This window comes from Pyrgilauda ruficollis, unplaced genomic scaffold (genome assembly GCF_017590135.1).
Source record: "Pyrgilauda ruficollis isolate IOZ18807 unplaced genomic scaffold, ASM1759013v1 scaffold23, whole genome shotgun sequence".
Taxonomy (NCBI): domain Eukaryota; kingdom Metazoa; phylum Chordata; class Aves; order Passeriformes; family Passeridae; genus Pyrgilauda; species Pyrgilauda ruficollis.
In genome coordinates, this window is record NW_024522539.1 from 8664518 (window position 1) to 8692069 (window position 27552).

Here is a 27552-nt window from a genome sequence, read left to right on the forward strand (position 1 = left end):
CATTAATTGAGCTTCACAGCATCCCACCAGCCCCTAAGCACAAAACAAGCGGTCACAAATGCAGCCCTGCTGTCATGTCAGCAGCAACAGCTTTTCCATTGCTTTTATTCATTAGCATCTGGTGCTTCTACATGTAAAATGCAAGATTAGTGACAATAAGTTTAATACATAATTGTTCCTTTAAGTTCAGATGCTACTCCTCTTTCATTCCTAGCTGCCTTCCCTCGCAAAAGGATGTTTATCTCCAAATGAGGGTTTGAGTAATCAGTTGTCAAACCCCATGTGCTCTCTGTGGAGCAGCTGCCAGAGCAATCGGAAGGGCAGGAGTGGAGGAAGCAGAAAAGTCAACAGGGGAAATGACACGGAATACTTTAAACAAATGGCACTGCAGCCATTGGTCCTGTGGGAACACCTTCCAGGGGCAGGGGCTCCTGCTCTGTCCTACAAACACAGCCCCACAGGCTGAGGCAGACCCCTGGATTTTCACACCACACGTGCCGTGGCAGGAGTGAGGTTCCACCCTCACCTGAGCAGTGACAGTTCTGGGTTACTGCTCCCTGAGCTCGTGTGCTCCACTCCTTTATTTTACACATCCTCCATCTGAACTAAGGCAAAGGCTGTGGCAGGAACAAAGGCACCTCACCTGTCAAATTACTTTAGGGATGAAAACTGTTTTCTGATACAGTATCTGGCCGTTCTCGTCATTGGCAATGTTTATTCCAAAAAAGATCTTAATTTCAAATCACCCTTAAACATTTTAAAAAAAGTTAACCTTGTTAACTTGTTAATGCAGTAAATGCCTTTTTTTAAGATACTCTTATGGAGGAGTACTAATTAGCTTGGACTGGTGGTACCAATATATATGTAACATTTGTATTTATGAATAATTAGAATACATTTTATTAGAATAATTATGTTCAAATTGTAAAGCTCAACTCTGTGGTCGAGAACTACTCCATGGTTCAACTGTAGTTCAGCCATAAGAGATTTTTTTAACAACATATGTAACATATCCAAGTAAAAGTCTGGTAATCTGAAATACATTTATAAATGAAGAACAGGAGAAAAGGCTTAATGCTGCTGTCTTGTAAAGAGGAGTAACACACCTTATAGCATGACACCGCTAGAACACTAGTACTTAAATTATTCAGGTTGTCTTATTGGGAACATTGCAGCAAGACTCAAATAGTCCAGTCCTTGAGTCTCCCAGCTATCCTTCTTTACTGGGTAAACTTGCATGTAACTGATAATGCAATACAGATATAACAGCTAAAATGGAAAAAATGCATTTTAACCTGTTAATCATGGTAACACATAGGAAACTATCAAAGAGTAACTGCTCAGGGATTTTCTAGATAAAAGAATTAAAATTCTCTAAAGGAAACCAGCTAAGAACCAGTGGTGATCACTGAGAGAAAACAGACAGGTGAAAGCATCTTTTTAACCGACAATAATACAATCGGCGGCAATATCTGCTGTTAAAACTGGAAAGTAGGAATTGCTTTTCTCTTTTGTGGGTATATTTTACCCTTGATAGCAACAGAAGAGAGCTTTTATTTACAACAATGGAAGAGAAGTGCCAACAGAGACTAAGTAAACCTTCCTAGAGCAGCACTCTCACAATGCCAGGCTCATCCTCTGGAAGGCGCAGGGTACTGACAAAGTCCTACAAGAACCAGCTGCATTAGAGCTGCTCTAATACTCTGGTACAGGGGAAAGCTTGGTTGTCATATATTTGCTGAAGGACTCCATGCAGAAAAAGAGATGATGAGCCAGTTGCCCAGCAAAAGTGGACGGATTGTGTTTAAAAATAGCAGAGTTATTTTCAGCCTCTGCCAAGGTAGAAGTGCTGTCAGCAGCAGAAGGCGCCGATCGCGGTAATTGACAGAGGCGCTGCCTGCAACGCCTGCTCCGATGGGGCTGATTTGTCACTGCAGGCCACTTAATTTCTGACAGTGAGCTACCTGATCAGAGATGGATCACATTTGGTTCATTTTAAGCTCCAAAGAACTGCAAAGAAACGTCTGGCAGCCTGGGAAGGTTTTTAAATAATGGCCACAGCCAGCACAACCAGTTTCACTGCAGGCTGCAGGATCAGTCAAAGTCTTCATTAGAGTCAGGCAGCTGCTGCTACTGTGTATTATCCAGTGAGACAAAGCTTCCGTGACAAAGGTAAGGGGGCAGCACTGCCTGACACTCTGCAACACACACTGCTTAACATCACAGAACTGCTGGCACCACTCCAGCCTTTTGCTGTCTACTTGCGCAAATGTTACAGTAGTTTTACCTAAATAAATTGCACTCTTCTATTTCTGCCAACAGGGTTTATGTTAATTTGCGACTCCATATGCACCTCTTTTATTTCTCTAGTTTACATTTCTCTCACAGTCAAAAAAGAACTGTCATTAATTTCCAGACCACTCAGATCTGGACAGCACAAAATCAGGGTAAACAAGAAGCTGTCTGTGATTCCTGGAGTGTTACAGGATGAAACCAAAATGCCATTCACTGATGGTTTGGGTTTTTTGTTTGTTTTCCCCAAAGGGAGGGTGTTACTGCCTGTACCTGCATCTACTCTGCCTTCTATACCATGCTGTATACATCAGGTAGCAAGATTGTATTTTAATAATCACAAACTGGAAGCTTCTAAGATAATTAATTCCAGTCTCCTTCATAGCTGAAGTGAGTAAACACTTAGATGCTCATGCTAAATTGCAGCATGTGGCAACCAGATCCATATATTTCATATCATAGTCAAACCTGACAAACAAACTCAGTGAAAGGCATGATGTAATACAGCAATTAGAGTTCTAAAATGAGCCAGATGATGCTCACAGCTGCAGCTCATTAATGAGGATAACAATGAATTAGAAATAGAGAATTTTTTATCTGCATTAAAGCAGCCAAATAACTCGCAAGAACATAAAAATTAAGTTTATGTGAATCTAGCCCTGCAAAAGTGTGCGAGTCTTAAGTAGTAAATAATCCTCACATGTTAGAGACTATACAAAGGAAAACAGTATTTCTGCTCCAAGAAGCTGATAGTTGAAAAACTATTGTGGAACATGGGAGAAGTCACTTCCATGCTCAGAACTGTACTATGGCAGTTGTGCTGAATGTGTCACATCACACTCTGAACTGTCCTGCAGATCTCCATGGCTTTGCTGAGTACCAAGACACTACGTACCCTGAGGGACACTATCAGAGAAATTAAAGATCTGCATTTTTATAGGGTCAGTGTGGAAGTGGGGAAAATGAAGGATGGGGAGGTCAGTTTCCTAAACAAAAAGAAGGTGATTACAATGCTATCTCCCCACCTCATGGAGACTTCAAGACATTTAGCAGTTTTGCTTAGAACTGCCTGGTTCCTGTTTCTAAATCACAGGTAATAAAAAAAATCTTATCTGTGTCATGATTCTGATTTTAAAAAGGGACAGAAAGGTTCTCCCATTTAAAAGCAGGGCATATTGAGCCCACTGCAGTTCACAGAAATCCATATGAACAATATTTGAGTAGGAATAGGAAAAAAAAGAGAATGAATAGATATTTCAGTAATGATTTGTACCTGCTGGGGAGGTAAGCACAGCATCCACAGCTCCTTCAGGAGGAAAAAACCAGCATACATTGTCTTTCTAATGTTATTAGCACGTAAGTATGGCAAAAATTATCTCATATATCCTATTTCACCTCTTCATCTCTTTTATGGTGGTTTTATTTCATTTCCATTCTGACAGCACTAAGCAAGTGATGCAGTGACAACCCCTCATTCAGTGATGTGCAAACGGTGCAACAGTCCATGGATGGAGTCAGTGAATGGAAGTGCCTCACTCCTTCTCTATCTTAGTGATCAGTGGTCATTTATTCAGTTTTCACTGAATTTCATATCATTAAAACTGAGATTTTTCTTTAACTAAGTGGGCTGGAAGCAACCTGGAGAAGTCATCATCTGACTTCCTCCAAAGGCAGGATTGATTATCCTTAAAGCACATCTTGGAACAACTGCTGGATGGCAAAGATAAACCACTGTAATGCAGTTTGACACACTAGCTTATATACAAATGCTGAATCTGAATCTCCTTTCTCCCCTGCACATGCAAAACAGGCAAAAAAAAATCCTATATAACCTGGTAAGTAGTTGATAGGGCCAAAAAATTTTATGGTGATTTTTAATAAAGTTGCTATGTTTTTGCTACTTTCATCCAGATGTGCTGTGAAAATACCAAGGAAGTTACTGATCCCTGCAAACACCTCCAATGCTTTGGATGAAATGTGTCCTTGTGTCACAGGTCTTAGGAAGCTGAGATAATGCACAGAGGGGATTGTCTCCCTCCATCCCACAATTTACAGCAACACAAAAACTCAGCATTCAGGCAGCACAATGAGCTTCAAGCAAATTGAGGAATCAGATCTCGCTGGGTGGATTTATGCTGCCAAACTGCAAATCCCCTTCAATATGCACTGCATAATGGTTTCCTCTTGTAGCACAGTGCAAGAAAATTCAAGAGACATTGGAAGGAGCATGAAGTTACAGCTCCAAGCTTTATTCTTTCACTTTTAGTTCTCTCATTTCTCTCCCAACAACCTTTAAAAGGAACAAAACTGGAGAGAAGAAGAAATCGGAGAGTTAGAGAAAAAAACCAAACAAACAAACCTTTAGGAAAAGATCCTAGGTGCCATGCCAAGTACAGAAGGGAACCTTTGGTTTACTACTTCTCCTCTCTTTTCCTTCCACATAATGTTTATAGAAAAATCTCTGGCTTTTTCATTCTCTTTTCTTTGCATATTGTCATTCAGGTTTTGTTGTTTGGGGGTTTTATTTGCTTGGTTTTTCAACTGGGCTCATCTCATCATACAATGTAGTTATCAAGGAGACAAGGCAAAATAATTTTATTCACGAGGTGAGGAAAAGCTGTTTTGATGTGTAACATTACTGATTGTTACTAACACAACTTTCAAAAGTTGCCTTTTTTATGACATCAGGGCCTTACCAAAGGAAAGGGTCCTTAGACTCCATCAACAGGTACCTAAAATACTTCAGTTCATACTTTGGTACACAATTTAGGGGATAGTAAAGTTATAAGATGGTAAAAACAGTAAGGGTGGGAGTCATCTCTGAATTTTACATAGCTAATATTTGAGATCCTGTACATTTATGCTCTGAGACTGTGGAGAAAAATTAGCACCTGGAAATACTCCAGACTGTGCTCAAACACACCCACTGTAGGCATCTGTCTTTGCAAGAAATGAACTGTTTTCTTCAAGTGCTTCTCCCTCTCTCTCCTCCCACCCTCCGTGGCAATTCCAAGACCTAAAAGACCAAGGAGAATGCCACACCTAAATTTCAGATGGTGAGAGTCTGTTGAGAGGAACCCTGATTCACAGCTCTGTTTTAAATCTGGGAAGCAATCTGGAGTCAGATGCACTGATACTGATGCCTGATGGATCCATTGTTCTCATGGCACAAGAAATACCTCAAGCAACAATTTGGCAAAACATCTAGAGACACATTAATTCTGTGGTGACAGACTCACCTGATGATTTTATGGAAGAACTATAGGCAATCCCGTTGTGCTGCTGATTATCACCAATTTCCAGAGTTGTAGTTATTACAGGCTTTGGCTTAAATTCACGCTTAGGCCGACTAGATGCTACATTTATTCTGTAACACAGAGAAGCAGAAAGAGATTTACTTACGAAGAAAGAAGGAAGAAATACTTACAGAACTTAAGCTCAAGTTAAGTACTTTGCTGTTTGAAAGGTGAAGTAAGAAAATCTGCTGCTGGTTGTGGTTTTAGGCTTCTTTTGGTTGGTTTGTGTTTTGGTTTTATGGTGTTGGGTTTGGTTTTTTGGTTGGTTGGTTTGTTTTGGGAGGGAGTGTATGTTTTTACTAAAAGCTGCTCAATTCTCATGCAATACTTGAATTTCAACAAGTCCCTAATTTATTTAATACTTCAGTCCTGCTGACAAAGGGATAAAGCTTAACAGCCTGAGTTTGAGAAGTGATGAGCACCCACAGCTGCCACTGAGTTCAGCACAATTTGCAGGAATGAGTTCCCTGGAAAGCTCAAATGTAAATGACATATGGAGAAACACATCCAGGACAGAGGCCCAGGGACTGCATCTCACACATGGCCTTTTTATTAGGGAATAAAACAGGAAAAAAACATTTAGCCAGCAAAACTGTCTAGTACCTCTTGCTGTGTGTGCCCCAGGAGAGAGCTCCTTGTCCCCCTGGCCCCTCCAGCTGGGATGGCACAGGGTGTCTGCAGACACAGCTGCCCTCATGCCAATGCTCACAGCGCCCACAGCCACCCTGAGCTGACAGCCCCAAGCAGTTCTCCTGACCCTGCCTACAGCACAGCAACACTCAGGTCTCTGGTGACCTGAGTGACACACCAGTGACAGCAGCATTTCTCCCTTTCCTTAGGCTGACATAAAGTACCTGGGCCTTTCTTATGTGTGTTAAGCACAGCTCTGTTCCTGGCCAGCTGGCTGGTTCCTTACTGTGCTGTAGAATTTTGTTATACCCCTTAATCTCAATAAGAACAGGCGAACTTTCAAGCAAATCCTCCAAAACACAACTCAAAGTATGCAAGTTGAAATAAACCTCTAAACAAAGGGAGGCTGTCCCCATGAACCACCACAGATGGGAGAGACTCTGCACACACTCGAGCTCCCTGGGCAGATCCTGTGTTACATTAAAGTCTCCCAGCACAGCAAGGAGCTGCCAGGTGGCAGGGGTTTAAAGCCATGGAGCTCAGTCTGGCACAAAGCACAGCAAATGTGCATCTGGGAGGTGGTGCTACAAGATTTGTTGCTTCAGTGACTTTCCAACGTTGTGAACCTCAGCTGCAGAAGAGGTTCAGCATTTTCTGAGGGGTTCTGTCTTACCGGTTTTGCAGCTTGCTCTGCAGGTCCTCCAGAATTTCTGTGGATTGTTTATGGTAATCTAGTGCTGCTTCTACAAACACAGCCAACTGGCTGACTTGTTCTACCTGAAAGACGGAGGAAAATAGTTGTAAGGGCTCTGCAGTACATTCAGCAGAAGGAAAAACAAACAGATCATTTAAAACAGACCCAGTATCTCAAAAGACCACAGTACCTTGTAGAGGTTATTGGAAAAGAGCACATGTGATTCTATCAAAGAAACTGCCAGTTGGAAACTGAACAAAACTGAGGTGTAACTTCTAGTTCACTAGCTCAGGGCTGGGTCCTTGAGTCATTTCCTTTCACAATGTGCAAATCCCTTCTGCTTTCAACTTCCAAGCCAGCTGTCTGTCAACACCCAAGCCCAAAACATTAAAGAGTACATGACCTCTCAGCAGGTGAAAGTGGAGCTTTTCTGATCAATGCTGGAAGAAATTACACTGTGACAGCTCTTATGACTCAGACCCGTTAGTGTTCATTATCAATGTTTACAAAGTGCAGTTCTGAAATGATCTGGACTTACCTCACTAGATGGCAGCATTTAAAAACTGATAAATGAAACATGATTTATCTACTTGGATTTAAAACATATTAGCCAATCATTCAAAAATATGAATGATGACGAAAGGGAGAATGTGAAGGAGAAACACAAAACAAAATATTTTTATTCATGAAGTAACAAATAGTCTCATTCCCCTAACACAAGCTGAAAAGTTCAAGCTGTATGGGGTATGGAGCAGTAATAGATATTTGTCTTCTTCAAGACAACGTTAAGAAGACAGACCCCAAGAAGTCTGACATCTTTCCATTCCATCATGATGTCTTCAGACATTGGATCATAAGAAAATATCTGAGTAAACTTTCTACACATGTTTTATGGACCCATGGCAGTTTTGTATTACACTTTGTCTGCTTTTACTCAGTTAAAAAGATCATTAAAAATTCTGCCAGGACTACAAGAGAGCCAAACACTGTCACACAGCACAAAGAAATGAAATGCACCAAACCAACAGCTGAGACAATCCCATCACAGTCAGAAGAGAGTAATATAAACAGCTGAGGACAACACACAAAGTGCCTGGGGTTTGGATGCGTGGTCAGAGAAAATGGATAAAGGACTGTCCAAACAAGAGAACTAACAGCTAGGAGAAATATGGAGCTGTGGATTAGGAGAAGAGAGAGAGAAAGAGAGACTGGGAAAGAGCCAGAGAAACTTGAAGGACTAAAAGCTACTCAGGAAGATGAACCTGGGACTGGCTGTGTGGGAATAGCAGAAAGATGGATCTGATAAGAAGTGAATGCAACAGTGTCAATGTGGGAGGTCTGGAGCTGGCTGTGCAAAAACCTGAGAAAGGTGGAGATCAGGATTGAGCCTGGGAAAGGCACCTGGCAAGATGGCTGGGAACCAGAGCTCAGAGAACAGACTTCAGGCCAAGAAGACCAAGAGAGGGAAACACCTGGGGAACTGGAAAGGATCAGAAGGAGATGATTGCAGTTAAGATCTCCACAAACACAGTGAGACCATTTGGGGTTAGACAACAAGGCTATAATGGAGAAGTTTTGGGAGGACAGACTGGAGGGGTCTGGAGGGGGAAGATCACAGAGTTTTATTTAAACAGAAAAAATCAGAAATGGGTACAGAAAAAAAAAACTTCAGAGGGATATCCAGTTCACCCCTTCCCAAAGGCAGAATTACTTACACTAGAATGCATAACTCATCTGTTTTCTAGTGGCTGAGCTAAACCAGTTGAATTCCTGAACTCTTTTATCCTTCGTTTGGTGCTCTGACTAATGATAAACAGTACCTGAAACATTTCTCAGCTGCCCATGCAAGACAGAATTGCTAAACACACATCCACTGCAACCAGGCAACTGGTAGAGCCTACAGTGGAACAGTGCTGAAATTGTTGATAAGAGCATGTTCCAGCTTTTGCTGCCCTCATTAACTTCCACTGGTAAAACAGCAAGAGGCTTAACTGCCTTCCACTAAACACTGCTGTAACAAATGTGTCCCACTTACAAACAGTTCAGGAGCTACAGGCTGGTTTATAACTGGGTGTGCATAGAGAGAGAAGCTGCTTGCAGTTAAATCTTCCCACTTCATAGCTCCTCACTGTTGCAGTTTGCTCACAGAAGACAGCACAGTTTTTACTTTGTGTGTTTTCTGTGATGCTGCATCGACAGGAGAAGACAAAACTGTGGAATAGGCCCAAGTAGGTCCAGCTCTTTTCCTATAATTCCATGATTACGCAGGAGAAAGCACATCCCGCTATTCCTCTGTGTGTGGACAGAAGAGAGGATTATCCTGAATGGCCACAGCTGCTCCTTATTTAGACATAATTTCATGATGGACTTGGACTCTGAGCCAAAGTCCACATATCTGAGCCCAAGCCACAAACTCACTCTATGGACTTTGCAGAGCCAAAGAGTAATAGTAATGATTTTCCGAGGTAAAATCATTCAGAGACTCCACATCAGCAGGGAAGTTTTGACTATAAGTGAGCTAAAATTCAGAAACCTCAGAGGGTACATGCCCTTGCTTAGATTTTCAGCAGCAGGTCTTGACTACACCAATTTCCCAACCTTCACTCTCTCACTGACCAAGCTGCATTTTACTCTCAGCTAGTCCTACTTGGCTACTCTGTGGCCATCCTGTCTGTGTCACTGTATCTCCAGAAGAAATTTCTGAGTTCTCCGATTCTCTGCTGTGCATTATGTTCTTCTCTGAAAGGGGATTTGAAATTGGGAAGAGGCAAGAGTTTCTGCTTTCAGACCTTGCCTTCTGTGAAGGATGGGAGTGGTTTTAACCAATCCCACACATTTGCCCCTCCAGGATGTACTGCAGCAAACAAAGATGCAGCACAGACTTACATCATTTTCTAAGAAATTGAACATGCTTCTTTCAGCCAGTTCCTTTGACTCTTCAAACTTTTCTACTGCTTGTTTAACTTCTTCATCTGGTATCTTTCCAAAACGCTTCTTTTTATAATCATAATCCAAGCGGCGCCCTTCCAGTTTCTTCAAGTGATGCTAAAAGAGACACAACATTTATGAGAAGGACCAAATGGGACATGCCCAAACAAACACATTGTGATCTCAGGAAATCTCATCAATGGATGCAAATATATGGAGACTTCAAGAAATACAAGGCTCAGAGATTTGTACAGTCCATCCCTATGACCCCAGGCAGCGCCAGGTAAGTGTAGGGTCACATACATGAATGAAATTTTAAATAAAGAGCCCTTTGGTAGCACTTGGGGTACTGGCAGCCTTGATTTGCCTATTTTAGACATCCACATCATGGACTTCACTAAATGTGCAACAGTACAGATTCCCTGAGCTGCAGAGAGAAGCAGGATCCAACTTAAATATTTGTGCGCACCAAATTCTACATGTAATTCAATTTTACATCTTGAATTATCTGCAATATGACAACTAAAAGTTAAAGGGTTACATTCCCCTCATAAAGCAGTGCTCCAAAAAATCTTGTGTTCTTCCTGTCCTTGTTATGTATCAACTTGACTCTTCTGTCTGATAAAACTACACAAGCTTTTCTGTTCCCAAAAATCCTGGGACTGACAGACTCACAGAATGGATTCAAAGTGACAGTACAAAATGCTCATTAAAGCTAACATCAAACAATTTCTTTTCATCAGCTCAGAAGAACACAACTGAAAACAGCTATGCTTCAAACAAGACAGCTACAGACATTACTGCTATCTTTTTGCTATGCTTTCCACATCCATTTATGTGTAAACAAGTAAAATAACTTTCATTTCTGCATTTCATCAGGGTTTTAACTTGCTTATTACCCAAATCCATTGGAATCAACAGACTCAGACAAAGACTGCCTGGATTTCTTTGAATTGTCACATTGCAAGTAAAAACACTGAAAAACTTAACTCTAAAGGTTAAAAATGTGTTCCTTAGTATCCTGCATTTTTTCCTATAGTGGCATATGGCACTTCAACATTTTATGACACTATTCAGATCATTCTGTGTTTGCCCTGAAAAGCCTTTCTTAACAGTTATATTCATTCTCCATTACAAACAGCTTTAGGCTGACAGAGATGGTAAGATAGGATAATCACTAGCAGTAAATCACAGCCCACTCACATGTTCATAAGCATTAATAAAAATGTTCATTAAAATAAAACAGAAGAAAAATAAAGAATATCATTCTATTCACTATGCTTGTACTGACTGTACAAGCAATATAGCAAATTGAGTAAGTTAGACAAGGCAGAAATAGCCCAGCATTCATCCTAAGCAGATTTTGTCACTATTTTGCTAGACAGAAAATCCATTACAACAAAATTTATTTACCTTATTGCTTTTAAGAAAAATATCTCAGTGAAGTAGGGTTGATTTGACTCTGATTATTGCTAAGTGAAGCTCTACCCTGGAAAACTTACCCCAATCTCTTTTAAATCTTTGTCCTGCAATAACTGTAGAGGATCAATAAAATTTTGTTTGACATTAATATCAAGAGAGTCCTTCACTTCTGCCATTTGCTTCATGCTCTCACCAGCATCCAGTAGTGCAAGGCCTGTGGTAAAGAATAGGCTCTTATATCTCAAGATATGTAAAAGCAGAAAACTTGTCTTTTAAAACAGCCGTTTCAAATACGTATCTTTGTACCTGCTGCAGTCCCTTGAAGAGTAAAAAAGAAAATGCAAGTTATGCTTGTTCTCTATACAAAACTGGAACTAGAAAATTTTTGTTCTGAATTACATTGTGGGGTTCTTTTTCCCCAACAGATATCAGAGGAAAAAAATTTCTCCCTACTGTACATAAGTCATTACAAAAAAAAAAATCATCCAGTGTTACTGTTTGTTTCTTTCTACAATAATTTTTCCCTTAGTTTACTTCTCAAATTGAGTAGAGGCATTTTTATATAAAAGAAATAAACTGCATTTAAGAATCACCCTAATTATTTAGGTTTGGTGACTCAGAAACTAAAATGCTTAAAAACAGGGATGGTCAGTCAGCATCTCTAACAGTGTTATCAAACCCACCTTCAACAGAGGCAGATAAATGTGCAGGAGCATTCTGCTTCTGAGCTGTATCAACCATCCCCTGATCCCTGCACTTAACTCTCCCTCTTACCTGCAGTGGCCAACTACACAGGTAATGTCAGTGAGTAACACTTTGCAAAGGACTTTATGCTGAAATATTGGCAGAGGAGATGCACAACTCACCAAACATAGACTCATCGCCCAGCTCTCTGCCATACCGTATCATGCAGTCTCCCAGGAGTCCCTCTGTCTGGGGGTAGCCTGTGGTTTTAACTTGTCCTCTGATCTTTGACATAGTGTTCAGCATTCCCAGCTTGGCCCTGTATGCTAAGAGGGACATAGAAAAAAAATTAATTTTAAAACTAATCTATTTAAAGCAATAAATTATTTCACAAGCCACGAAGCTCATCTCAGACTGGTGATTTTTCTGTTGTCAGTACCTCACAGTCCAAAGTTGAAAAAAGATTCCATTCAACAATATGGGTCATATGAAACTAGTTTTTATTCCCAACTAAAAAAGCATAATTTCTCCAGGCAAATATTCACCAACACTCACATTCCTTTGAATAGTCCTGGTTGTGAGCTCCTTGATTAGAAATAATGCAGAAAGCAAATGCAGGATACAAACACAGTCAAAGCAAACTCCCTCTTGCTTAGAAGAATTTTGCAGAACTCCACACAGAAACCTCACAATGATGACCTAATTAGCTTTTATTTACCTAAAATTAATTTCCAAGTAATAAACAATGTTCATCAAAATCCAACACCTATTGTTCCTATCCTACCTGGATTTGGCTGAAGATACTCCGTGGATTTGGACAGGAGCTCTGTTACAGCTTTATTAGTAACATCAATTTTCTGAAAAAGAAAAGTAAGTCTACTATGAACATTAAAAAATAACCACATAACAATTGTAAAAGCAGAAACTGGCACTAACATTGTTTCATTTGCAACACAACTCATCCGTGGATAGCAAACATGTCCATTTCATGTAAACTTCTGAACATGGATAAACTAAAAGATATGATCTTTTACCAAGAGAAAATCTGGCTCAAGTAGTCAGATTTTTATCATTAATTTTATCAGATGCAAAGGCTTTGTGATATACAAAGCCTCACTAACACCACAGACTTCTCTAAACTCCCACAGAGCCAGGGGAAGGCTCCTCCTGATGCTCTGCCCCTTCTTGGAGGAATTCCTCTTCACTGTGGAGAGCTGTCAGTGGAACCTGATCCTCTGCTCAAACAGCCTTTGTGGGTGTCTCCTCCCTTGGCTGAGCTGACAAGGCTCAAGGACAAATTTGCATTTATCCTTTTATCTGTCTGTTTGGAAGCACATTATAGGGTTTCCTCCCCCAGGTAAATCTACAATACCATTCAATCACTTGAAACATGAAATATTTTTGATTTTGCAATAGCTTAATATTGAAACACAATGTGACTTTTCTTACCCTTTCCATCTCTTGAAATTCCTCATCTAACTTTGTTCCTTCTGCTCCACTTATTTTTTCACTGAATAGCTGTAAAAAGATAAATTTAATACACAAAAAAGGTATTGCTATTTAATTACAGAATAAATATCTCTGAGAGTTACAGGATTAGATTAGATTTCCAGATTAGAAAATAGCCAGCATCGATTTGAGGTAACTGTGCAGGACAAAAGTAAACAGTCTTGGAAATGAAGCCCTCCCTTCAAGAGAGACAAGGGTACCTGATACCATTTAGAACAAGCAAACAAAAAAAAAAAAGATTTCTCATGCTTGAAGAGTTTATACTCTACAGGCATGACCTACACTGCAGATTTCAGCACAGGGACCAGAGTGTGACTGCAGGTAAATCCACAGTAACCTTTCCAAGTGTGTCTCTGCAGCTTTGCACTTTTGAGTGCCTTCTGTGTGCCAGTAGGTTCAGGGATGTAAGTCCCATTCCTGCTGCTGGAGTTGTGTGCAATTCTGTGCAAGGAACAGACTCGTGAAAATGCTTCACTGTGACTCAGCTGTGAGACTGAGCACCTTTGCGATCAAAACAAAAATGCCAGGTGTTCTTCAAAAACTCAAAGCGCCAGTTTCAGATCTATTTCAGTAAACCTTCTGAAAAGGCTAAAAGTTAATCAACTTTGGTGTGAAAACTCCAGGCTGTCAGACCTGACTGTGGTCCTCACTGAGTAAATCATGGCCAGGAATAAGCCACTGAGCAGAACTCTGCCATCTGCTTCTTGCAGAGCATGGTACCTGCACTGTGACAACATGAAAAGAAAGCCAGATCTTTACCCAGTGTGAAAGAGCCTTTGAAAGCCTTGATCCCTCCACTATGACAGTGACTTAACACATATTCAACATTAAATTCCTTCAAAAATACCTGTTTTAATTGATTTTTATCACTGAAACTGTAACAGATAATGTGAAATCCAGGCCTAGCTCACTGACTGCTGCTGTTCCCCAAACCTGTCCCAAATAAAGTGTTTTGTTTGTCCTCAGCACCTTCTAAAAGGGAATTAATCTCACTGAATTAGAAGGGCCTTGGGGACTTGCATAACCTGAAAATGGGTCAGGGCTCTCAGCAGTGCCATGGTTCCCTGTTCTCAGCCACTGCCTGCACAGCCCAGGTGAGGGGGGAGGACACTGCCCTGCCAAAAACCAGCAAGGAGCTGATGAAGCAGAGCTGGGAGCTCAGCAGTGGCTGACCTTGCACCAATATCACTGCTACCACACAGAGAACAGTCCTGCTAAAGGGAAAATGTGAGTTCAAAGAGAGACGTACAGCTAATTATTTCCATTGGCTTTTCAGCAGCACTCACAATCTTCATGCTTAATATGCCAAGCAGCACACACACACTTGTCAGGATTATTTATCTTCCAGAGTACTGACAGAACAAGCACAAAAGCAGATAAAACAGATGGAAAAGCCCAAGTACCAGTGAGCTCCTGTGGGTCATCATCTTGCTGCTCTAAGACGTGACAGCAGATAAGTGACCTGAGGTTACACGTGGAGCAGGACACTGCCCTGGTCTCTGCAGGAGTGTCTGAGGAGTCCTTGAGCAGACAGAGAAAGGTACATGACAAGGCTGCATGAAAAGCAGGAATTCCTGTCAGGAATTCTGCAGCTCCTCCACAGTAACAGTTTCTGTCTCCTTTCTGTGCACTGTTAATTCCAAAAATAATCAATGCCATTTTCCACAGCCTCACACATGTCTTCTTTCTCCAGCAGGCAAGGAAGAGATCTGTGGTTTCCCAAAAGCCTTTTCAAAGGCTGAGCGCAGTGGGGGAATTACCCTTCTCAGGTTTAAGTTGCAAAACCCACATTCAGTAGCAGCCCATAGCTGTCCCATTACAGAAAATCCATTTCTATGATGGTGAAAAACAAACCTAATGAAGTAATGTGATTGTTTGACTTTGAAAGTGTAATCAATAATAAAATCCTAAATCTATTTTATAGTGACTTGTGGATGCAACTCCTCAGAGCCAGCCAAGGGATCTGCAGACATTGTTTCATACACACTCTGAAGAAAACCTAACACACGCCTACACCTGGGAAAAAAAGTACTGATCATAAGAAAAAAATTGTGTTAAAAAGCTTTCCCAGTTCTATGCAAACATTAACAATATTGCAATTTGTAGCCCAAGGACACACTTCTTCAATGGTATTTATCCTGAGCTCTAATGGCCTTTGAAAAACGACGCTCCATAAAAAATGATTCCTTAAAGTCTGTAAGCCATCTGAGCTACCAACAGTAAAAACTGGTATAAAGTTCTAATGGTTATAATTAAATTTTACATCTCTACAGTTTATTTCGTATTGGTGTAATTGGGAATAGCTGTACTAGTCTCGCATTTAGGAACAAAAAAGCTTTTGTTCTGATCATACTGAATTTAGGAGTTGTAAAACTAGCATCACCCTTCTCACAATTAAAAGTCACAGGATATCCAATTAATTATTGAAAATGGATGCACAAAGGAGACAGCTGCTGTGTTTTAGTTCCCTGACTATTTGCTGAGCATCATTTACATGCTTTAAATCAAGCTGAAAAATGCCTTGAACATAAACAGAGGATGCCCAGCTGAGGGGCTGTGTATTTACATGGCAATATCTATCAGGCTTTACGAGCCACCTCACCAAAGACACAACTGCTGCCATGACACAAGGTGTGTACTCTGAGGGAACTTGGAATTTCTTCTACAGGAAGAATCCTTCAGCTCAAAATTCAGAACCTGGGCAACGTGGATTCAGCACCATTTGACTAGACAGGGCCACAATTCTGTCTGTGAAAAAAAGGAGTTCCCAGCAGGTGAGCCAGCAGCCCTTGACTGCTCCACTGCCAGTCAGAACCAAAGCCTTTTATTAGTCCTGCTTCTGCTGAAGCCAACTAGCCTTCCTCTGGATCAAAACCCACACTCAGAGAACAGCTCTGCAACAGGAAAGATTTCTTCCTCCCAGGCGTCTGTTCAACTCCCTCCATCACACTCAGAATTAGTGAGAGAAAGAAAAAAGCAACAAAGCTTTACTATGAATATGAAAATACTTTCAAATCAGCCATTTGTATTATCACCACTCATTTGAAGTTACACATGTACTGTAGAAAAGTACTTTCAATGGTAAAACCTGCATGCTCTATATAAGATGTTTTTGCCTGAAGAAACATTGCAGTTTGTACACAAATGCTCCTTGCTTGTTACTTCTTGCTAGATTCTCTGTTCTTTTTAAATTGAAAAATTAAATATGACGTTGTATTATAAACAATCTGAAAGTCTCTGGTGGGCTTATGTAGGATTTTACATGAAAAAAAGTGCAATAAAACAAACAGGCTTTGAAAGAAACCCCTCCAGATATTATGATTTCTATTTTAGTTCTGTATATCCAGCTACAATTCAAACTGCAATCTGCAATCTTGTTACAGTCTTAAAAGACTAAATATTTATCTGCTAAGGCATTTATATTCCAAGAAATTATCTGAGAAAAAGATTTTTCTATAAATCTAATATTCATATTCTTTTTTCTCATGATACTTCTTTGCCATTCTATTTTTTTCTTCAGATAATATAATTTTCCTTTTATGTGTTTTGTTATGATGAAACATTGCCTCAACCCTGGTGGTGTTCAAAACCTGGAGAAGGCCTTGAGTAATCTGGTCTAGGAGGAGGTATCCCTGTCCATGGCAGGGGCTTTTGGGACTGGATGATCTTTAAGGTCCATTCCAGCCCCTTACCACTCTGTGATTTCATGAACATAGCACATGAGCTGTCCACACTTTAAAGCAAAATCTACAGCTCACCAAAACTCTAAACTAAAAACACCTCAAGATTTAAAATAAAAATACTGAAAAATGATGTTAAAAATATTAAGATTTATCCCTATTGCACAGGAATGCTACATTTCCCCGTTGTTATATGGATTATAGCAAACAAGCTTCAGAAAAATGACATCTTTTACTGATGTTTTGTACATCATATCCACTGAATTACACTAGTTTTTCATATTTCACTATAGAAGGTTACTGAATATAAGAAGCTGCCAAAAATATCCCAGATCAACAGAGAGCTGATAAAACTCTCAAAACAATTACCCTATTTTTTTTTTGATATATCCACTGGGTATTTTCTAATACAAGTCAATGGGATTCTTGCCAGCCAATACTCACACACACGCTCTGACCTTCTGTTTCACTTGTTTTGCCCTTCTTTTGCAACACTCTAACTAGGATTGAACCATCACAGTTCTTTTGTTGTTATTCAGCTACTGCTGAAAGAAGTGGCTTGCCAGCAAAACTCTCTTGTACATACCTGGCCAGGAAATCAGCCCATGCTATTTAAAGGCTGAATGAAAGGTATCAAATTCTATTAAAGGCTTAAGAGCTTTTAATGACTCTTTATAAAGTTACAGCATTTATTTTGTTCTGAAGGACTAGCTGCTGAAATTATCTGTTGAAACTTTAATGGGATAGAAAATTCCTACATTTGTCATAAATATGCATGCTGTCAAACCCATGAGGCAAAACCTAGTTTTTTTATTCTGACAAAAAAGCCAAGGCTATGAAAAGATTTTAAATTTATTTCCCTCTCTCTCTAAAAAGGAAGCAAGCAATCAACTGGGAAAATGAATAGATTCATCCCAAAGTTAACACACAGAGAGCCAGGAAATAATGTAACTGTATGGCTACATTTCCCATAGAAACAGAACTGGGCCAAACTGCAAAAATGCATTAAATACATCTTAAATACAGTACTTAGTACAAAATACTACATTCCAGTATGGTTAACACACAATAGTTACGCTTCTCTTAATAAATCATTAAAAGTTCCAGTGATTTCCCTGCAGCCATGTAAGTGTTTGATTTGGTTTAATGCAATGTGACAATACTAACAGCTTTCTCAAGGATCTTATTTAAGCCTGTAATAAACAAAAGGAAGAATAAGGTGGCTGGCAGGACAAAGTCAAATCTCTGTGCAGTATCCAAATCCTGAGGGGAGGCAGAGATTTTCTTCTTTGTCCTCTCCCAGAATGCTCTATCAGATTAGAGACCAAGATTTCAGCCTCTTTTCTATATCAAAAGTAGTTTAACCTCAAATATCTGTAATTCCCTGTTTTGTGCTTCCCAGTTCTACTACTATTGTATGCATATTACTTATTTTTCTTCTTTCCTGATTGTCGTATTTCATGTAAATTGCTAACTCCCACACTCAAAAAAAAGGGTTACCACTAGTTCATGTATTGGAGACCACCAAGAACTTGACCTACAACACAGTTTCACGTCTTCCACCCTAGTAAACATTTAAAGGAATATACACTGGCAGAGCCAGCTGCACAAAGCTTGCCACCATGACAGAAAAATAACCCTTAAAAAAAAAATAAATTCTTCTTTACTAACTAGGTTAATTGGCAGCTATCAGGCACCCCTGTGATTGACTTCTAGAGACTTTCTAAAGGTCTGGATGCTCAGAAGAAAATGTAGTGCCCCATGCTGAGGAACTAAACGAAGATGCACACTTTCTAATTCAGATCTAAACAAAAGACTAAAGAAACACAGTACTTGTCCCTTGGGTACAAAATCATCTGCAAATGAAAATGGTACTGGTACTTGGCCCTCTTCTTTTAATTAAACAGATATAGCTCATTCTATCCTAATGCTTTGGAGAAAATACAAATCCCTCATTTTAGAGGTTGAGCACTCAACGATGGCAGGAATTCTGGAGTCACCTCAATACGTTGTGTTTTCAAAGGAAACAAAAATTCTCTTGCTCTGATGTACTTTAAAGAAAAAAGATTTATTCTACCCTCCAAAATAAATAGAGGGTCTACTACAAAGTGCAGATGTTTCTATCACACAAATACAGAGCACTCTGGCTCACCTCCAGCAAATCATTTCAGCTCATCCTCAGTAGGTGCTAAAGAGCTTTTCTGGATGGAGCTCTGAGCGCTCAGCACCTTGCAGTGTCAAGCTCAGAGGGTCATCACCCTCACATGAAGGTGCATTTTGTAACTTTTTCTTCTACTAAACTTTCAGCTAACAGTGGCACAGATTTCCCCAAAGCATTTGGTAAAATTGTAGAAAAGATTTCTGACAGCAGCAGCAGGAACTGGGTTTTTTTTAAAAAAATTAATCAAGCAGCTGAATTGTGTTGTAGTGCTATTTAATCAAAATTATGGTGTGCAAGAAGCTGTACTCTAGAAGTCAAATACTTTTTATTGCTCCCACGGCTGCATAAGTGCTATAAAATATCTCTGAATTTAACAATGCGTGTACACAGGTATTTAAGAACGTGCAGCTTTCTCTTTTGGTAATGGTTCATACATAATTATAAAACATAATAACATTTTGGAATTTATGTGAGACATGAACACATTAAAAATTATAATCACATTGAGGATACAAAATTCAAGCAGCATTCTGTCAGTACCCATGGCAGAGTACACTTCTATAGAAATTCATGGAAACAAAGAAGTGCTGCATAAAATTGGATGATTCACCCATAATTCATTACCTACAACAAGCAGCTGAACCAGAACTCCAGAAAACTACATCCACGGCTAGAGGAATTCACATCCTAACGTTTCACTGAAGATGTCTATTCTCACATATTTAAAGTAGAAACATAAAGAACATGTAGGACATGCTCATACTTCAAAGACATCTCATGACTATGCTCACACTATCAACTTCCTTAGGGATTTCTGATGGACCCAATAGCAAATCTTGTCCCTGCAGCCAACAAAATTAAAATACCAAAAATATCAATCTCAAGGGCCTTTTTCCCAAGAAGGAAAACATACTTTTTCTACTAAGAGATCTCTGAATCATACAAACAAAGTTAAAAAAATGCATGAGAGTACTGCCACAGTGTTTATATTCACGAAGAACATTCCTGTCTCACTAATATTAATGAACCCACTACGTTATTACTTGTAACTTCTCTAGGCAAACAGGAGCAACAAGAAGCTTATTTTTAGGAAGACAGGTGAACTGAGTTACACAAGGATATGCCCCCAGAGAAGAGAAAGGTGTTTGCAATGCAGCCTGCTGGGAAGGGGGATCCAAGGGTGTCCCCAAACACCTCTTTCCCACATGGAGATGTTCTGGGAGCTGCCAGGGGAACACGAGCTCAGCATTGAGCACGTCACTGTTGAAGGGTCCTGTGCAGATCTATGCCAAGCATTATAACCCAATCTACTTCCTAACATGGAGCAAACTCTTCAAAGCTGAGTATGACCCAAAGTGTAGAGAAGCCCAGCCAGGGAATCGGGTGAATCACTTTGCCACTGATCGTGTGAGATACTCACACCTATGCAGACAAGAACTTCTGCTGCTTTCAACTCTTTTATAAACAGTTGTGCTGTACCATGTAGTATGGACTCTCCTAACTTAGATCAACTTGTGTAAATAAGGACTGCAGAAGACACCTGGGTACGTGTCAATGTATTTAATCAACTTTACAGCCTTTGCTTGGGAAACCCAATTAAAGAAAAAGGAAAAGGCACAGAGCCCAAGGACATGACAAGCAAGGTTACTCGTTGAGGAATGCATCTTTTCTTGAGGAAGGACTTACATAAACCAAAAAAAAAGATGGAAGAAAATAGTTTAGAGTGTTATTCATCAAACAGCCTGATTTCATGTAGTTTAAACAAAAGATTCTGCCATGTGGGAGGATCATCACAACATAAATTTTTCAAAAGAGAAGGGCAGCCATTTTAACCAAGCTAATGAGGGCTTTACACAAAGGTCTGCCACACAAAGTCCGTGATGTGGGTGTCTGACCAAAGCTCCCAGTTCCCAGCATCTTTGCAATTCTTTCTGCTGACAGGAACTCCGGGATGCATTAGTTTTTGATTTCTGCTTTTTCAAGACAAAGAAAGAAAACAAAAAGGAAACAGACCTGAGTGTATTAAAGGTTTTGATAGATTGAAAAATTCTGTTCATGTGCTTTAGAAACTCATCATCTCTCAAGAAAGCAGCAGAAGATACAGTAACACCTCTTGGTCTCAGAAAAGGTCTACAATTGATTAGGTAAGATGAAGTACCTGGCATTAAACAACTAAGTCTTCTGTAAAAACAGGCCAATATGCCAGACATGGTCCTGCATTTTATGAAAGTCAATAACACTTACTGAAAGATTTATTAATCAGTTTGATATTTGCTATATCTGTTTTAAAAAAAAAATAATCTCATTTCTTTGACAGTAATACTGAGAATTTACCACATATGATTCCTGTGCTCTTCCTAGTGTATTTCTTGTATGTAATTCTTTGCAAGAATTAGGCACAAAATTACATATGGCTTGGTTTGGGTAGTTTTTAAAAATTAATTTAATAATAGAAACACCAGACATTGAATCCTAGCTCTGATACCACTTCAAGTTGTTCTACAAGTAAATCTATGCCAGAAAGAGAATTTTAAGTAGGGTCAGGAATGCTGGGCACTTGATGTTCCTTAGTCAACACTCAAAATCCTGTACCCAGCTGAACTAGTCTGCACACAATCATGCAGCCTTTTAAATTAACCTTATTAACCAAATCCAGCCAAAGTATGTGTAAATACAGACTGTGTAATCTAGATTTACAAAGAAGTCTGCACATTGAGAAGGGTGCTGTCTCTTGCTCTAAGCAAGCATGTCCTTTGAAAGGCCTTAGCATATTTCAGGATATTTTATCCTCATGATGTAAAGGACAGATTCCCCCTTTCTGTGACACTCCAAAGGTCTCGAGTGTCTCATTAAAAGCAAGCCCGTGCTACTTGTGCTGCTTTCCACATGTCTGGATTCCAGACTTTCTGCTCTCAGCAAGAGCTACTCTTTAGCCCTTTGGATGCTTCAGGAAACATGGGGAATGAATTCATACAGGCTGAAACCACACATCCAAGCTCCTAATACAACATTAATGTAGGGGAGGAACTACAAGACTAAATGCTTGAATTTGAGTTAAACTGATTTGTCCTTGGCCACACAGTTAACAACTGCTAACTCTGAAATGAGAATGCCAAAGTCCCAGATCTTCACTATCTGCCCTGAGCAATGCAGTCTTAAATAAAATATTCCATCTGTATTTCTGAGCAGGCAAAACAGGGGAAGTTATGTTTATGGGACATGAATTGCGAGTTGCACAATTTATTTATTATGGGAATACAATTTATTTATTGTGAGAATGAAATTCCAAATTTTGTTGCAAAAATTAAGAGATGAATGTACAATCTACACAAGAGAGATTTTACTGTACACAGTCTGTAAAAAAGTGTTTATATCTATTTTCCATGTCAAAATAGATAATAAATAATAAATAAATGGTTTCAAGTTTTCAAATTTTGAATGATAACACTTAAATTCTGCAAAACGATGTGTCAAAGGACATTCTTTTCCATGCAGGTCAGAAGGCCCAAAGATTAGCAACTTTTTCTTTTGCTTCAACAGATACAGGCAAGTAATGAAAAACAAGAATAAAACAAAAAAATACAGGAAAAGAAGATACAAGCATAGCAGTATTTATGAAATAACTCAGTGGCTGGAATGCTATTTCCTGTTGAATTTTATATTATTTTTCTTCAAAATAATAGAATTAATCAACAGCTTTTACACACACGCACATGTGCATATACACACTCCCACATGCCCTTGAGTAAGCCAAGAGGTATTAGAGACCTGGATGCTTTTGAGCACCCCACCAAGTGCTTATCTAAATCTCTAGGCATGTAAATACTTCTTAAGAGTCTAACCCAAGAGACTCATCAGAGAAGCACACAGGACTCAACACTGCCAAGATATGAGCTCTGTTTCATTTCAGATTCTCGTCACAAACAGCTGAGAGCAGCTAAACTACTACTACTGCATTAGTATTACTTAATGTCTTCTTTTGAAGAAATATGTTGTCCTTGAGTTTCATCTGGCACAGCAGAGCAAAGGCTTCTGTTATTTACATTCAAAAATAATTGCTGGATAGGCTGTGGGTATTTTCTTAATCAATCCATACATCCAAACCATAGAGCCATCAGTACACCACAGGGCACATGCAGTTTGGGGCAGCCTCTGTGTATGGTCTGCAGTTATCACAAAGAGAACACTACAGAAATTGCCAATATTTAAACTATTGCTTGGTATGGAGTTACCTGTACATGTTTGGACCCATCACTTCCTTGCAAACTACAATGTGTATGGCAATTCCACAGCACTGTGGCCTAATACATTTCAAACAGGATTAAGAATTCTGACAATCAGCAAATACTTTTTTTCACAAAAATAATCTAGATGCTTAAAACAAGAAGTTGAATACTCTAGAAGGAAGGCAGACTTGTACAAACAAAACTCAGATTGATGTCTCCTGGCTTGGCAGCACTCTGCCAATGCAAACGAAAAGATAACTTTCCAAAGAAACACTGCAGGATTATTTGCAAAGCAATGGCTACCTACCCAAAAGGCACATGTAATAATATTAAATTATACACAGAAGTTTCATTTTTACAGCATTCTTTTCTTCTGCAATGAATGTACTGATTTCTTTCTGGACTCCGCTATATGCCTCCTTTTCTTACTTCTCAAATCCCAGTTTCCTACACTTGCAAAATTAGCTCAAGCTGGCACTTCTCTCACCAGTATGACCAGTGCCAGAGTTTGCAAAAATGAAGTTTTAAAGAAAACCATGGCAGATATTACTGTTTTTGAAAGGGTAGCATATTTAATGTTCCATAATAATTTAATTCCAAGTCCTATTCAAAACATTAGCACTTTAAATTCTTATAAAGAGGTTTTCTACAATTTCTTCTTTTAGCCTGAGGATCCCAGTTTCAGAGCCTCTGGTGAGAGGTGGCCCGAAGCTGTACCAACCATCACAGTTCAAACACTGGAGAACAGCTGCAGGAATGGAACATGCCCCTGGCAAGAAGGGATGTAGTAATTCAGAGCATTCCCTAAGCAGCCACCACCAGCTGAGTTCCCAGGGTCCCGGTGACAATTCAGACTGCTGAAGCTCCTGTGCAAGGCTGAAGTACAAACACTGCTTGTCTCCCTGGGAGAGAGACAGCAAAAAATGATGCTCCTCTGTCCCATCAAGGTTGAATCAATGCCACAGGTTCAAATACCAGGACAAAGCCTGCTCTTTGTTAGGGTATCGTCATCTCTGAGATTGAGAAAGACTTTGGCTCGGTGCTCAAAAACTGAAACAAGAAGGAGGGAAGGGTAGAGCAAGGAAATCACTTTGCCACTGACACTGATTGTACCAGCCCCAGCTCTGTGCCAGGGCAGTCAGCTCTGTTCAGGCACTCGCCTCCTGCACCAGGTTTTCCTGGCAGTGCCCTGGGTGTGCTCACCTCACCTTGCAGCACAGGTGTGCAGAGCTGTCACTACTCTTAAGTATTTCTACTAAGCTCTGTAAGTTTTCAGAAATGTTGTTTTCTCCTCATTTACTCATCACTGGTACCTTAGCAGCTTTCTTTTTTCCTTTCAGTCTCTTTTCACTAGCACTGCTTCCATTTAGTTTGTTTTTCTAGCAGTTGCCTCACCCCTCATTATCAGTTACCTCTCTTTGCCTCAGGTTTCTTTCAGTTTCCATTTTGTTCTAACATATAATTTCCTCCATCTCTGCTGGAGGTATGGCCTGCTCAAAACCTGAGCAAACCTCATATACACACGTAATTTTTCCAGAAGGTCTAATCATGATGTTCATTCCAGTGCTCAGCCAAACTCAGAGGCACCAAGAATTGTTCAGCTCTTGTTCCATTTTTATTGCTTAAGTGTCAAAAAACATGTCCCCACACTTAGGAGCAGTGGCTTGATAAATTGTTCAGAGAAATGATACTTAGGCAGGAAATGAAACATTTTAGAATGACCAGTTACTTTGTGCATCCACGGATGATAAAAATTAATCCAACTTTCCATCTTAAATATTCTCTCTCACAAGCCAGCTCCTCCTCCCTTCTTCCTGCTAGTCTCTCTCTTCTGCTCCCATCAAGAGATGCATATGCTTTTGTTCTATTCAGTGTTCTGTTCAGGAGTCATTTATTGGCACACTCTCATGCTTTTATCAAAGTACAAGACTGGTTTATCCTGGTAACTTATAATTTCAACTCAAGGTTAAAAGAATAAAGAGTCCTAGGACAGAAATACTGTAGAGAACAGCCCAGAGAAGATCATGTACTTGCTGTTATTTTGAGAAACAGAAAATAACAAAAGGAGGAGGAAGAAAACAGCCAGAGATAAAAACTACCTTTGCTTTCAAGGAGAGCTGCAATAAACCTTTCCTTGCAAACCCACCTTTTATCAGCTGTGCTTCCTATCACATAGATATGCACTCTTTATGACTCCACATTTCATGAAATTTGACCTTCTGCCTTTAAATTGCAAAAGCAGTTTCCCTCAGATGCCCAGGCACCTGAACTTAGGAACACAACAGATAAGCATCACCACTTACACTGACTGGGAACACTTGCCAAATGGCTTATAAAGTACTGAGTGCCAGGCTCAGAAAATGCAATGCGCCTTCATTCTAAATCACCTGCAAGAGTAAAGGCTTTTGATTAGAAATCTGTTGCTTTAAATATCATCAGCATCTATTAAACCCATCATTTTGTAAACAGGACTTGAGTCTCCTCCTGCCTTCAAACCTGCCAGCAGGAAAATACTTTTTGATTTAAGCTTCAGGTGAGACCTGCAGCTCTTCCAGGTAATGTTAAATACATGGGCTAGAAGCATACAGAATGTCTAATGTAATTGTAGAATTGCAGAAAATGTTTAAAGGAATATATTCCACCACTTAATAAACCTAAAAGGCTAAGTCCTTTCTCTTATAATGCAGAGAGTATTTGTTTTGAGATAATTTTCTTTACAATTTTTTTTTGACAGAAAAATATTAAGCAATCAGTAACCACATGCAGATAATTATGGCAGGACCCTCAACTGTAATTGTAAAAAGTGGGTTTTATTTCTTTCCCATAACATAAAGCAACTTTCTTTACTTCCTAATTACAGGCATTCCTTATTCTTTTAAAGCACTAGTGCAAAGTTTAAACATTAGCCACTGAACAGTGTGAAAGGAAATGTGTTGTACATTTAAAGGAAAGAAGAGCAGCTGCCACAAAGCAGACACTTGATTCCAGCCACAGAGACCTAGAACGCCTCAATGGCAGTGGCCCAGCACTTGCTCCAATAACGAACAATTCAAACACAATTCTCCCCCCTCTGCTCCTCCATGGTCTCTTCACAAATGAGCTGGACCACCCAGCTCAACGATTAATGGAACTTGTTACTAACTTACCCAGACAATTTGCTGCAGCAGTATCATTACCCTGAAATTGGACTTTGACCTCTGGGTCCTACAGGCTCTTAAACCAGCTGAACTGGGGCACAGCCTTTGCTTCTAGGTCTGTAATTCTGAGACACATAGTGATTGTCTAAAGTCTTAAATGCTTTAAACTTGAAATCCCTATCAGACTTGGCATCCTTCCCAGGTAACTACATTGCCTTTCTGAGTGCACCCACTAAGACTGCAATTTTCACTTTAACTGTTTGACCACAGCAGTGGGATGAAAAAGTAAGAAACACAGGCTTCACAAAGGCACTTCCAAACCACAGTGCTGTTACACTTGGTGCCTTTGGTAGTTACTGAGCTTTGGAGGCAGCAAAAACACTGAGAAGTACCTTCCAGAAACCGTGTCCATCTCATGGCAAACTCAGTTTTTCAAGTTACCTACATGCCACCTACTCCTCCTTGCCTATAAATTCAATTTGTTGCAAAATCCAGACACATCTCAACAACAAAAATGAGCTGGTACATACACCAATGCAATGCTGTCTATGTGCTTAAATTGGATGCACACAGATATTGAAGAAAACCATTACCATGGACAAAGGACAGTCTTGTCCATATATGAATAAAGTACAAGACTCTAGACTCTATAATGTGATTTTGCATTTCTATAGAGAGTGACTCATTTCGCACCAGGCAGTGACACGTCACACTATTACTGAGCACTTTAGTCCAACTTGTCTGCTACAGCTATTCTTCAGCACATGCATTGTACAACAAAAACTACTTTGTACTGCAAAACCTTGAACTCTTCCTGACAAACCTCCACTGTTTCCTAAAGAACTCAACAGTGATGCTTACACATGCATTTATACATCTAGAAATTCAAAGTC

At 39.8% G+C, this 27552-nt stretch overlaps 1 protein-coding gene across 1 annotated transcript in view; it reads right to left on the minus strand.

Moving 5' to 3' along the window:
- Window positions 1–27552, minus strand: part of SH3GL3 (SH3 domain containing GRB2 like 3, endophilin A3) — a 41545-nt gene that overhangs the window by 824 nt on the left and 13169 nt on the right. The window contains exons 2-8 of the mRNA XM_041468949.1: window positions 13396–13464; window positions 12731–12803; window positions 12129–12272; window positions 11343–11476; window positions 9799–9957; window positions 6892–6995; window positions 5532–5659 (exon numbers count right to left, since the gene is read on the minus strand). Of these exons, the coding sequence (XP_041324883.1) occupies window positions 5532–5659; window positions 6892–6995; window positions 9799–9957; window positions 11343–11476; window positions 12129–12272; window positions 12731–12803; window positions 13396–13464 (811 nt within the window). The remainder of the gene's footprint in view (window positions 1–5531; window positions 5660–6891; window positions 6996–9798; window positions 9958–11342; window positions 11477–12128; window positions 12273–12730; window positions 12804–13395; window positions 13465–27552) is intronic.